At 40.2% G+C, this 14,655-nt stretch overlaps 1 protein-coding gene across 1 annotated transcript; it reads left to right on the top strand.

The window, feature by feature from the left end:
* The first annotated feature begins 313 nt into the window (after positions 1-313).
* Or2d36b (olfactory receptor family 2 subfamily D member 36B) lies at positions 314-1,258 on the top strand. The gene is given in 1 exon segment (NM_001000204.1): positions 314-1,258. A coding segment is annotated over 1 exon segment (945 nt).
* Positions 1,259-14,655: the final 13,397 nt, after the last annotated feature.

Here is a 14,655-nt window from a genome sequence, read left to right as displayed (position 1 = left end):
AGTTCTCCTAACATCAAAGCCACTCCCAGGATGCTTTAAACTATTGCAGTCTATCTATTTAAAAAACAGCAGTAGTTTTAAGAAGGGTTTGATGGATAGAGAATGAGGTTGTTATACTCTACAAACAAACAATTAGAGCAAAAACAATCTTGTGTATTAATTAAAACATGTTAGGTAGAAAAAATCCTTCTAGAACTATCCAATTAAATGGCAGTTTTAACATGAGACTCTTCTACAGGACTGAAGGTCATGAACCCAATCGTACTGTATTCTTGTTATTTGTGACGAACAGGTAAATGCACAAAAAATCTCAATGGGAAGAGAAAACCAGACCTTTGTAGTTGAGTTTTTGTTGCTTGGCCTTTCACAAGATGCACAGACTCAGATTCTCCTGTTTGTTCTTTTCTTCATCATTTATGTGCTGACTGTACTTGGAAACCTGCTCATCATTATCCTCATTCTTATGGATTCTCGACTCCACACCCCCATGTATTTTTTTCTTAGAAACCTCTCTTTTGCTGATCTCTGCCTCTCAAGTAGCATTGTTCCTCAAGTGCTGTCCCACTTCCTGGTAAAAAGGAAAACCATTTCCTTTTGGGGCTGTGTGACACAGGTAATTGTCTCTCTTCAGATTGGGTGTACAGAGTGTGCACTGCTAGCTGTGATGTCCTATGACTGGTATGTGGCTGTGTGCAAGCCACTACACTACTTTACTGTCATGACCCAACAACTATGCCTGCAGTTGGCCCTAGGGTCCTGGGCCAGTGGGCTCCTAGTATCCCTGATAGATATTACTGTTGCCTTCCATCTTCCCTATCAAGGGCAGAACACAGTCAGTCATTACTTTTGTGAACTTCCTGCTCTCCTGAAAGTGGCTTCAGCAGATACTTACAGCACAGAAATGGCCATCTTTGCAATGGGCATTGTAATTCTCCTAGCACCTGTCTCCCTCATCCTCATCTCCTACTGGAACATCATCTCCACTGTGATCCAGATGCAGTCTGGAGAGGGGAGACTCAAGGCTTTTTCAACCTGTGGATCTCATCTCATTGTTGTTGTCCTCTTCTATGGGTCTGGAATATTTAACTATATGCAGCCAAACACCAAAACAACAAGGAAGCGGGATAAGATAATGTCTGTGTTCTATACAGTTGTGACTCCAATGTTAAACCCCATAATTTATAGTCTGAGGAACAAGGATGTCAAAAGTGCCTTCAAAAGACTAGCAGCAAGAATAGCCTTCTTTCAGAAGCAGTGACCCGTGGGTCTGGGTTTTATCACTATGATAACATCGTTGAAACAGAGCAGGATTTTTGTGAGGGAATTATTAAGTAAATTATTTCAAGAAACATTACAAAACAAAACAAAAACATACTGTAGAAATGGTAACCACTCTAAGATAGAACACAAACAAAAAGGAAAAGGGTAGAAAATTGGGTTGTGCTTTCTTTTTATTATGAAAAGTCGGAGATACCATTTCAATGAGTGCCTAGTTAATTAATCTGCTATGGACCTGCTTTAGGCATTAGCACAGCCAAATTTGCTGACATAGGCCTCAATTCCTTATCCACTGGCTAGTTTTATGTCAACTTGGCAGGAGATATGGTCATCTGAGGGATAGGAACCTTGAGTGAGTAAGGCCTGGCTGTAGACAAACCTATAGAGTTTTCTCTTAATTAGTAAATATGCAATGACCCATCCTATTGTGAGTGGGGGTGCCCCATGACTGGTGGTCCTCGGTTTTATAAGGAAGCGGACTGAACAAACCATGGGGGGCAAACCAGTAAGCAATACCCACCCCTCCATGACTTCTGCAACAACTCCTGCCTTCTGGTTCCTGCCCTGTTTGAGTTCCTGTGTTGGCTTTTTTTAATGGTCTGTGATTAAGAATATTTTAGCCAAAAAATCCTTTCCTACCAAAATTGCTTTTGGTTACAGTGTTTCATTACAGTGATTGAAAACTTAATTCACCATCTATCTGAGAGGTCCAGGCCAGGGTATGTCAAGTATGGTCTGCTTGGGAAAATCATTGAGACCTTGTGGTTGTTTTTCTTTTTAAAGAGTTCTTGGAATATGGCTCAGTGGTAGAGTATTTACATTGCATGCACAGGGGAAGGGAAGGAGAAAAGGGGAATGGGGATGGAGAGAAGGAAGTAGGGAGGGACAAAGATGATTACATTAAAATCTTGGGTGTTTAAAGCATCCTATCCTAAAATGACATCTTAATATGATTTGTATGCATGATTCTCACATCAAAAACATTAGAAAAAATGAACGTTTGGGCCATAAAAGCCTTGGAAAGAATAGTGATTAAAATAATCAGTATCCAAAGGAGTCTTCAAAATTGGAATCACTTATGCCGAGAGCAAGTCAGTATGTGAAAGGGAACAAAGCTGATTCATGATGTCCTCTTCTACAGCTCAAAAAAGAGAATTTGAATAAATGTCTCAAAAATCGTAATATTTAGAGTAAATATGGAATTCAGTGGTGATCAAATTCAATCACAACGAGACTTAGAATCCTTCACAAGTGCCTCTATTGTCTAGAGCATGTCTCTCCAGTTTGGCTTTGCAGTATAACTGAGAAGTATTATGTTGGACTTCCTCTGACTTAATTCTTTTAAATATTCATTCATTTTTTAAAAGCTACTGGTCGAACTATTATTTTAATATCTACCCTAACTCTGACATATGACTAGAATATAATGTGTTTCACTGTTAAGGCAATTATAAATAGCCTTGTTGATAGAACCTTTGACACAGTGTTTTGAAACTGGCACTCTATCCCTGTCCCTGTAACTTTTATCACCAAATTTATAACCTCAGTCTAACAATGAGAAAGATATCAGAAACATTTCAATAAAGGGAGAGCCTACAAAAACACCTGGGCAGACATCCTCAACACTGTCAAGCTTATTTGAAAAAATGAGAAAATTCAGCGAATATCACAGTCATGGAGAACCTACATAGACACAATAATTTAATGGACTCTGATGACCTGAAAGGGATCCTTAGTTAGGATAATGATAAATAGAGAATGGAAGTCAAGCAAGCAAACTAAGTGAAGAATCCAATCATGTGTGCATGATCTTCAGTAAATAATGTGACCAACATATTTAATGATATCAGATAAGCTTAACAATATAAAATGACAGAATAGGAAATAGGTCTTACAGGGAAAATGGGAACTTTATATACTATCCTCTCAAATTTTTGGTAGTCTGATCATTCTCTTTAAAATAGTTTTTATCTTTAAAATTATCACACAGTAGATCCATTTTATACAATACACTGTTAAATAAAGACATTTTTATACATACATTGTACCTTGAGCATATCCCTCCACAACATCTTATTGTAAAAAGAGAGACTGAAATTATCTGTCCTTTTTTCATTCCATTGTCCTACAGACTATATTTAGATGGGTGAGTCCTTGTCATTTTCTGTGACCTTCCAGCAAAGCTCTGGACAGCAGAGGTAAAGAAAGTGAATTTGGAGTATATTTAGCCTCTGTAAAGGCCTTCTGCTCCCCAGAACCAGGCTTACTTCCTCTAAGATCCACACAGAGCTATAGAAGCAGAAGAATTTAGATGATCAGAAGCTAAAATAGTCAAAACTCTGTGACACAGGACCTAGGAAGCCAACTCAGATGAACTAAAATCTTAACTACCTGTGAATTCCAGACTGACTAGTACAACCCACAATCTATTCAACACAGCTTTCTGGTGGAACATAGACACAACAGCAAGTGAAGAAATGGAATAGTTTAGCAGAAGAAGTGTATGCCTTGGATGATGCCCAAGAACAGCTCAAAATAAAAAATTCCATGAAAGTGTAACATGAGTTTTTCTGTGCTTATTTAAAGACATTAGTGAAGTGTTATGTTGGGCAGTGTGGGTGGTCTCCAAACAATTACATCAGTGAAACTTCTGACCAAGCATGTATTAATTCTTTGTAGTTGCATAGAAGGGCTCCCGACCACCATATTTCTATTTACCTTTCATATCTTGTGTGCTCTTATCACCTCACAAGACTGTTGAAACCACATGCAGTTTAGCAGAGTTACACACAACTGAGAGGGCAGTATAGGCAAGAGTGCCTGGCATCTCCATTCTAACCTAATGACTCTCTCTACCTGCTTCTATCAGGAATGGCAACATGCCTGGTCTTTTTAATTATTATTGTATATTTTTTATTTACATTTCAAATATTATCCCCTTTTCAGGTTTCCCATCCATAAACCCCCTATTGCCTCTCCCAACCCCCTTCATCTATGAGGATGTTCCCCCACCCAACCACCCATCTCTTCCCACCTACCCACCCTGCATTCCCTTACACTGGGGGGGGGGTCCAGCCTTGGCAGGACCAAGGGCTTCTCCTCCCATTAATGCCCAACAAGGCCATCTTCTGCTACATATGCAGCTGGAGTCATGGGTCTGTCTATGTGACTGATTTCAAGGATTGCTTACAAGTAGTCACAGTTGCTCTCATGAAATTTGCTATGGCTGTTATACTGGAAAGATGTCATTCTACAAATAAATAGTGAAACAGACTTTTCTGAGTTGGGTTCACTAATAAATTTCCAATGTCTAGCCCAGCACCTGCCACAAATTAGGGTTTCAATAAAAATATCAATGAGTACAAGTTCTGAAAAATCTGTTGGTTTGAATCATGTGTTCTCTGTATCTTTATCTAAATAAATATAGACAGGCCAGTCCAGAAGAGATGAATTTTATGGAAACAGAAAGGGATAGAGTTTATAGAAAGGAATCCAAAGCATCTTGAAATCCCATGGACTTCAACGTCCTGTACCTTTACAGAAACAGTCATCTGTGGCAAGAAACCTTAAGTTGTGCCCCTAAAAGCTAGACCATGAGGTGCTTGAAACTGGGAAATAAGCCTCAGGGAACACTGCTCCACACCTATCACAATTCCTCTCTCCTAAGTCCCAGACTGATCTTCCCCTATCAAGTTCTCTGTATTTTTCCTAGCAAATTTCTTTCTCCCTCTTACTTGTGAGCTATGAGAGAAACTATGAACATGAGGCAATGATAGGAAAATTTAATAGTTCTTGTGAGCTTGTGAATCGGCTGAAGATGTGTGTGTGTGTGTGTGTGTGTGTGTGTGTGTGTGTGTGTGTGTGTGAAGAAAGATGCCTTTAAGAAGTCAAGAGTCTTGTGTATTTTCTTGGTCACATCCACTTCAAAGAGCTCCGTAAGTGAGAGTTGAGGAAACAGAACTGTCATTCCCCTATGTAAAAGTTTGTATGGAAAAAAAAAGTTTGTATGGTTCTGATTCCATTGTGGAAATAAAAGGAATTGATCAGATAAGGAAAATACTTATCTCTTCTTATGTGTTAGGATGTATTATTGCTGTTGAGAAGTGCCTATTTTTAGAAGATGAGTTTGAATATTTATACTTCATTTAAACTCATCATGGAGGTATCCACAAAAACTCAGGTTGTTGGGTAGGCGTTGAGCTCAGAGAAGTTATCTCATCCAGCTTATGGATTTAAAATAAACTATCAATGATCATTAATTTTTTAAAAAGGGTTTTTGTAAAAGTAACCTTTATTATCCCAATGTAGTTGACATCTTTGAGACTTACAGCCTCAGTCTGCTAACTCAGACCTAGTTCTAGAAGCTTCTAGCCTCCATACAATCTTAGAGATTTGCTGTTGAATACCCTCACCCCTTTATCTGCTTTGTACTCTGGTTGGTTCAACTCAGCTCTTCTGATTTGAACTGCTCTCCAGGCTGACTGATTTAGTCTGACTTCTTTCAGCTTCTCCTGAATTGCTCTGCTTGGCCTTATACTAACTTTGGCAATGTTATAATCTCATGGCTCCTTATCATTCTCTGTCTCCTTCTGTATTTACCTGTGTCTAGCTTGTTCTCTCTTCAACCTGTCTCTGTAAAAGTTTCCTGGTAAAACTTTCTCCTTCCTATCTCCCTCTCTCTTTGCACTGCTATATTAAATAACTTCCATTTCCTTTCTCTTATTGTGAGAGTTGGGCATATCCTATTCTGTCAGATCTTTCTCTGTTTCATCATTTTCTCACCCAATTAGATATCACTTTCAAACTGGGGTGCTTCATGTTACCAGCTAGCTTTACCTTCATGGTTTGGGAATAAAAGTGTTTACTAAAGGTGGTCCAGACACAGCCTGGATCTGAAGGGACCCGGTCAAACAGCTCCCTGCACCCAAATCCCATGGGAGGAAGAGCTAAACTTCAGAGGGGGAAGCATGCCTGATAAGCCAGAAGAGACTACACTCTGCCCACATTTCTGACTCTAAAGGAAAATACCTAGCTCCATCTGGGACCCCTGTGCACAGGGACCTGAAAAAGTTGGGGCAGGCCCTTCGGGTTGCTGCCCTCATGGAGAGCTGAAATGCAGCCCCTGAGGAGCACTTTCAGGCCCTGGACCAGAGGTAAGACCAACTTTTCTGCTCCAAGTGACCTGCCTGGTGGACTCAGAACACACAGGGGCAAAATTCCTCTGGGACCAGACACTTCCTGTTTCTAACTGGAGCCTGAACCTCACTGATTCTGGCCCACAGCTCCCTGTTCCCAAACCCCAGGGCAGAGAGAGCTCATCGCCCAGACAGGTGGCCACTCCTGAGACTGGAGGGCAGGAGAAACCTCCAGTACTGCCCACCCCTGCCCACATCCCTGGCCCAAGAGGAAACTGTATAGGGCCTCTGGGAACAGGAAGATGGGGGCACTCAAGCTGCAGGTCCCCTGTGGTCCAGACACTGCCTGGATCTGAAGGGACCTGGGCAAACAGCTCCCTGCACCCAAATCCTGTGGGAGGGAGAGCTAAACCTTCAGAGGGGCAGACATGCCTGGGAAGCCAGAAGAGACTACACTCTGTCCACATTTATGACTCTAGAGGAAAACGCCTACTGCCATCTGGGATCCCTGTGCTCAGAGACCCGAGAAAAGGCAGGGCAGGCCCTTCTAGTTGCTGCCCTCACAGAGAACTGAAACGTATCCTCAAAGAGTGACTTCAGGCATTAGACCAGAAGTAAGACCAACTTTTCTGCTCCAAGTAACCTACCTGGTGGACTCCAGACACACACCCACAGGAACAGCTGAAGAGCAGTAGACAGGAAGGACTACATGCCTGAAAAGCAGAATACTCTGTTCCCATAACTGGCTGAAAGAAAACAGGAAAACAGGCTTACAGCACGCCTGACACACAGGCCTATAGGATGGTCTAGCCACTGTCAGAAATAGCAGAACGAGGTAACACCAGAGACAACCTGATGGCAAGAGGCAAGCGCAGGAAGCCAAGCAACAGAAACCAAGACTACATGGCCTCAAAGGAGCCCAATTCGCTCACCAAAGCAAACACTAAATATCCAAACACACCAGAAAAGCAAGATCTAGATTTAAAATCACATTTGATCATGATGATGGAGTACTACAAGAAAGACATAAAGAACTCCCTTAGAGAAACACAGGGAAACATAAATAAACAAGTAGAAGTGTATAGAGAGGAATCACAGAAATCACTGAAAGAATTCCAGGAAACCACAGTCAGACAGGTGAAGGAATTAAAAATGGAAATAGAAGCAATAAAGAAAGCACAAAGGGAGACAACCCTGGATATAGAAAACCAAAGGAAGAGACAAGGAGCCACAGATACAAGCATCACCAACAGAATACAAGAGATAGAAGAGAGAATCTCAGGAGCAGAAGCTTCCATAGAAATCATCGACACAACTGTTAAAGATAATGTAAAAAGGAAAAAGCTACTGGCCCAAAACGTTCAGGACATCCAGGACTCAATGAGAAGATCAAACCTAAGGATCATAGGTATAGAAGTGAGTGAAGACTCCCAGCTCAAAGGACCAGTAAATATCTTCAACAAAATCATAGAAGAAAACTTCCCTAACCTAAAGAAAGAGATGCCCATAAACATACAAGAAGCCTACAGAACTCCAAATAGATTGGACCAGAAAAGAAATGCCGCCCATCATACAATAGTGAAAACACCAAATGCACAAAATAAAGAAAGAATATTAAAAGCAGTAAGGGAAAAAGGTCAAGTAACAAATAAAGGCAGACGTATCAGAATCACACCAGACTTTTCGCCAGAAACTATGAAAGCCAGAAGATCCTGGACAGATGCCATACAGACTCTAAGAGAACACAAATGCCAGCCCAGGTTACTGTATCCAGCAAAACTCTCAATTAACATAGATGGAGAAACCAAGATATTCCATGACAAAACCAAATTTACACAATATCTTTCTACAAATCCAGCCCTAGAACGGATAATAAATGATAAAGGAGACAAGCTACACCCTAGAAAAAGAAAGAAACTAATCATCTTGCAACAAAACAAAGAGAAGAAAAGCACACAAACATAATCTCACATCCAAATACGAATCCAATACAGGAAGCAACAATCACTATTCCTTAATATCTCTCAACATCAATGGTCTCAACTCCCCAATAAAAAGACACAGATCAACAAACTGGATGCACAATGAGGGCCTAGCATTCTGCTGCCTACAGAAAACACACCTCAGAGACAAAGACAGACACTACCTCAGATTAAAAGGCTGGAAAACAACTTTAAAAGCAAATGGTCTCAAGAGACAAGCTAGAGTAGCCATTCTAATATCAAATAAAATCGATTTTCAACCAAAAGTCATCGAAAAACATAAGGAAGGGTACTTCATATTCATCAAAGGAAAAATCCACCAAGATGAACTCACAATCCTAAACAGCTATGCTCTAAATAGAAGGGCACCTATGTACATAAAAGAAACCTTACAAAAGTTCAAAGCACACATTAAACCTCACAAAATAATAGTAGGAGATTTCAACACCCCACTCTCATCAATGAACAGATCATGGAAAGAGAAATTAAACAGAGACATAGACAGACTAAGAGAAGTCATGAACCAAATGGATTTAACAGATATTTATAGAACATTCTATCCTAAAACAAAAGGGTATACCTTCTTCTCACCACCTCATGGAACTTTCTCCAACATTGACCATATAATCAGTCATAAAACAGGCCTCAACAGATACAGAAAGATAGAAATAATCCCATGCATCCTATCAGACCACCACGGGCTAAAGCTGGTCTTCAACAACTATAAGGGAAGAACGCCCACATATACATGGAAATTGAACAATGCTCTACTCAATGATAGCATGGTCAAGGAAGAACTAAAGAGAGAAATTAAAGACTTCTTAGAATTTAATGAAAATGAAGGTACAACATACTCAAACTTATTGAACACAATGAAAGCTGTGCTAAGACGAAAACTCATAGCTCTGAGTGCCTGCAGAAGGAAACAGGAGAGAGCATATATCAGCAGCTTCAAGCACACCTAAAAGCTCTAGAACAAAAGAAAGAAATACAACCAGGAAGAGTAGAAGGCAGGAAATAATCAAACTCAGAGCTGAAATCAACCAAGTAGAAACAAAAGGGACCATAGAAAGAATCAACAGAACCAAAAGTTGGTTCTTTGAGAATATCAACAAGATAGATAATCCCTTAGCCAGACTAAGGAGAGGACACAGAAAGTATGTCAAAATTAACAAAATCAGAAATGAAAAGGGAGACATAACTACAGAATCAGAGGAAATTCAAAAAATCATCAGATCCTACTACAAAAGCCTATATTCAACAAAACTTGAAAATCTGCAGGAAATGGACAATTTCCTAGACAGATACCAGGTACCGGAGTTAAATCAGGCACAGATAAACCATTTAAACAACCCCATAACTCCTAAGGAAATAGAAGCAGTCATTAAAAGTCTCCCAACCAAAAAGAGCCCAGGTCCAGATGGGTTCAGTGCAGAATTCTATCAGACCTTCATAGAAGACCTCATAACAATATTATCCAAACTATTCCACAAAATTGAAACTGAGGGAGCGCAACCAATTCCTTCTATGAAGCCACAATTACTCTTATATCCAAACTACACAAAGACCCAACAAAGAAAGAGAACTTCACACCAATTTCCCTTTTGAACATCGATGCAAAGATACTCAATAAAATTCTGGCGAACCGAATCCAAGAGCACATCAACACAATCATCCATCATTATCAAGTAGACTTCATTCCAGGGATTCAGGGATGGTTTAATATACAGAAAACCATCAACGTGATCCATTATATAAACAAACTGAAAGAACAAAACCACATGATCATTTCATTAGATGCTGAGAAATCATTTGACAAAATTCAGCACCTCATTCATGATAAAAGTCCTGGAAAGAACAGTAATTCAAGGCCCATACCTAAACATAGTAAAAGTCATATACAGCAAACCAGTTGCTAACATTAAACTAAATGGAGAGAAACTTGAAGCAATCCCACTAAAATCAGGGACTAGACAAGGCTGCCCACTCTCTCCCTACTTACTCAATATAGTTCTTGAAATCTTAGCCAGAGCAATCAGACAACAAAAGGAAATCAAAGGGATATAGATTGGAAAAGAAGAAGTCAAAATATCACTATTTGCAGACGATACGATTGTATGTTTAAGTGATCCCAAAAGTTACACCAGAGAACTACTAAGCCTGATAAACAACTTCAGCAAAGTGGCTGGGTATAAACTTAACTCAAATAAATCAGTAGCCTTCCTCTACACAAGAGAAACAAGCCGAGAAAGAAATTAGGGAAACGACACCCTTCATAATAGTCCCAAATAATATAAAGTACCTCGGAGTGACTTTAACCAAGCAAGTAAAAGATCTGTACAATAAGAACTTCAAGCTTCTGAAGGAAGAAATTGAAGAAGATCTCAGAAGATGGCAGATCTCCCATGCTCATGGATTGGCAGGATTAATATAGTAAAAATGGCCATTTTACCAAAAGTGATCTACAGATTCAATGCAATCCCCATCAAAATACCATTTCAATTCTTCTGAGAGTTAGACAGAACAATTTCCAAATTCATCTGGAATAACAAAAAACCCAGGATAGCGAAAACTATCCTCAGCAATAAAAGGATTTCTGGGGGAATAACTGTCCCTGAACTCAAGCAGTATTACAGAGCAATAGAGATAAAAGCTGCATGGTATTGGTACAGAGACAGACAGATAGACCAGTGGAATAGAATTTGAAACCCAGAAATGAATCCACACACCTTTGGTCATTTGATTTTTGAGAAAGGAGCCAAAACCATCCAATGGGAAAAAGATAGCATTTTCAGCAAATGGTGCTGGTTCAACTGGAGGTCAGCATGTAGAAGAATGCAGATCGATCCATGCTTATCACCCTGTACAAAGCTTAAGTCCAAGTGAATCGAGGACCTCCATATCAAACAGATGCACTCAAACTAACAGAGGAAAAAGTGGGGAAGCATCTCGAACACATGGGTACTAGAAAAATTTCCTGAACAAAACACCAATGGCTTATCCTCTAAGATCAAGAATCAACAAATGGGATCTTATAAAAGTGCAAAGCTTCTGTAAGGCAAAGGACACTGTTGTTAGGACAAAACAGCAACCAACAGAATGGGAAAAGATCTTTACTAACCCTACAACTGATAGTGGGCTTATATCCAAAATATACAAAGAACTCAAGAAGGTAGACCGCAGGGAAACAAATAACCCATCAAAAATGGGTTTCAGAGCTAAACAAGGAATTCACAACTGAGGAATGCCGAATGGCTGAGAAACACCTAAGGAAATGTTCAACATCTTTAGTCATAAGGGAAATGCAAATCAAAACAACCCTGAGATTTCACCTCACACCAGTGAGAATGGCTAAGATCAAAAACTCAGGGCACAGCAAATGCTGACAAGGATGTGGAGAAAGAGGAACACTCCTCCATTGTTGGTGGGATTGCAGACTGGTACAACCATTCTGGATATCAGTCTGGAAGTTCCTCAGAAAATGGGAATTCCACTACCTGAGGACCCAGCTGTACCTCTCTTGGGCATATACTTAAAACATCCTCCAACATACAACAAAGACACATGCTCCACTATGTTCATAGCAGCCTTATATATAGTAGCCAGAAACTGGAGAGAACCCAGATGCCCTTCAACAGAGGAATGGATACAGAAAATGTGGTACATCTACACAATGGAATATTACTCAGCTATCAAAAACAATGACTTTATGAAATTCATAGGCAAAAGGATGAAACTAGAAAATATCATCCTGAGTGAGTAACTCAATCACAGAAAAACACACATGGTATGCACTCATTGATAAGTGGCTATTAGCCCAAATGCTTGTATTACCCTAGATGCACAGAACACATAAAGCTCAAGAAGGATGACCAAAAAGCGAATGCTTCATTCCTTCTTTTGAAGGGGAACAAGAATACCCTTGGGAGGGAATAGGGAGGCAAAGTGTAGAACAGAGGCTGAACGAACACCCATTCAGGGCCTGCCCCACATGTGGCCCATACATATACAGTCACCAAACTAGATAAGATGGATGACACAAAGAAGTGCAGGCTGACAGGAACCGGATGTAGATGTCTCCTGAGAGACACAGCCAGAATACAGCAAATACATAGGCGAATGCCAGCAGCAAACCACTGAACTGAGAACGGGACCCCAATTGAAGGAATCACAGAAAGGACTGAAAGAGCTTGAAGGGGCTCGACACCCCATATGAACAACAATGCCAACTAACCAGAGCTTCCAGGGACCAAGCCACTACCCATGGACTGACCCTGGGCTCCAACTTCATAGGTCCTGGTAAGGACACCAATGGAAGGGGAAGCCCTTGGTCCTCCCAAGACTGAACCCCCAGTGAACGGGATTGTTGGGGGGAGGCTGGTAATGGGAGGAGGATGGGTAGGGGAATACCCATATAGAATGGGAGGGGAAGGGTTTAGGGGGATGTTTGCCTGGGAACTGGGAAAGGGAATAACAATTGAAATGTAAATAAGAAATACCCAAGTTAATAAAGATGGAGAAAAAATAAAAAAAATTAAAAAAGGGTTTACTAAAGGCATGTCTGTATTCCAGACAGAGTGATTAAAGATGTGTGTGTGTGTGTGTGTGTGTGTGTGTGTGTGTGTGTGCACGTGCACGCAATGGCTAAGCCATACCACAACTAGAGATAGTAATTAAGACAATCTTGGGTTGCAAATAGTGGTCAAATATCCTACAACATGTTTTGTTTTGTGTTTTGGTTCAAGGATTTTTTTCTTAACTCTAACCCATCGATAATGGAGCTTCCTGGAGGGATGATTTATACTGGATCTTCCTGGAGGGAGAGTATAGAGAGTACATTCCCGTTCAATCCTCTTGGGCTAATCTTTCTATATTCTAGAGAAGTCCACAACATGCATACAATAAAATATGATCATGTCTACCCAAATTTCTCTCTTCTAACTCTCCCTATGTGCTCAACACATGTTTTCATCCTTGAAAATTATTATTTTTTGAATACCCCAAAGCACACAGTGTGTGTGCATGTGTGTTGGCCATAGGTAATGTATTGATGGGAGTTCCTTTTAAAAATGAATTATTTCCCATTCTCCCAAAAGCTATCAGGTGTCAATACATACTGAGTAAGGGGTAGGGCCTGGAGTGGAACTTTCCTGCCCATTCTTGAATTTTGACTATCTTTATCTAGTCCAGATAATCATATCTTTCTGTGAGTTGATTAGTGCAGTAGCCATACGGTGTCCAGAAGATAACCTGTTACAGCATTCCACCCCATCCTCTAGCGTTTATATTCTTTCACTGTTCCAATTTTGCAGACTCCGTTAATCCATCTTCAGCTTCTAGAAGCTTTAATTTTAAAAAATCAAAGTAGTAAACTTATTTATAATATGAAAATGCACCATATTCCTAAACTTGGTACAAGCTTTACTTTCAGATTTTCTGGCACCTTTAGCAGAATGCTATCTTTAGAAGAATTCTCTTGGATCTAAGAAACCCCTCTGAGACTGAAATATCTGAAAGAATGTCCTCTTTCTGTTTCTCCTCTTCTTTACACCCTCAATGGGAAGTGAGTACAAATACACATATTTTATGACTGTAACATAGGGTAAATGTTGAGACCTGCCTATCCGGAGCATATCTGTAGCCATTCTGTTCCATGCCTGCCAGCTTTTTCGCATTGTTGCTATAATATGACTGCCAGTCATTGACACAGAGAAATAACTTGACTCAGAGCAGGGTCATGCTGAACACATACACTTTTATGTTCTGTATGTTCTGAAGTTTGTTGATATTAAGAAATCTGAGAACTGTAATTTCAACATGGGAGAAATCAGAATAAAGATCATTTAGAACTGCTCTGTCTTGCTAGCCAAAACAGCTTGAGTCAGAACTGACCACCAGGCAGTACTTCCTCCACCTGCACATGATCTCATTGAGTTTCTTTTTCCTTTGTAAGTCTGCCCTGAGAAATGTTCAGGGTCATAGCCTCAGCCACAAATTCTGAGCTATGGTCCTGATTGATCAGTTTTAGGGTGTGCATTCAATAAGCCATCTCTGTCTGACTGAGATCAGTGATTGTGTGGTTTGTGGGTGACTTTTTTCCCTTTCTTTTTATTATGAAAACAAAACAAATACCCTAGGAGAAAGGTTCATGATAACCAGAGACACCAGAGTACTTCCTACTGTCTTTTACCTTGTGGTGTTGAGGCCAGCACTGCATAAAACAAGCTAAATGCTTGCAATGGACTCATTTTCAGTAACTG

Source organism: Rattus norvegicus, chromosome 1, assembly GCF_021556685.1.
Source record: "Rattus norvegicus strain SHRSP/BbbUtx chromosome 1, alternate assembly SHRSP_T2T, whole genome shotgun sequence".
NCBI lineage: Eukaryota > Metazoa > Chordata > Mammalia > Rodentia > Muridae > Rattus > Rattus norvegicus.
Note: the sequence above shows the minus strand (reverse complement) of the source record. Positions and strands in the feature narration are given on the sequence as shown.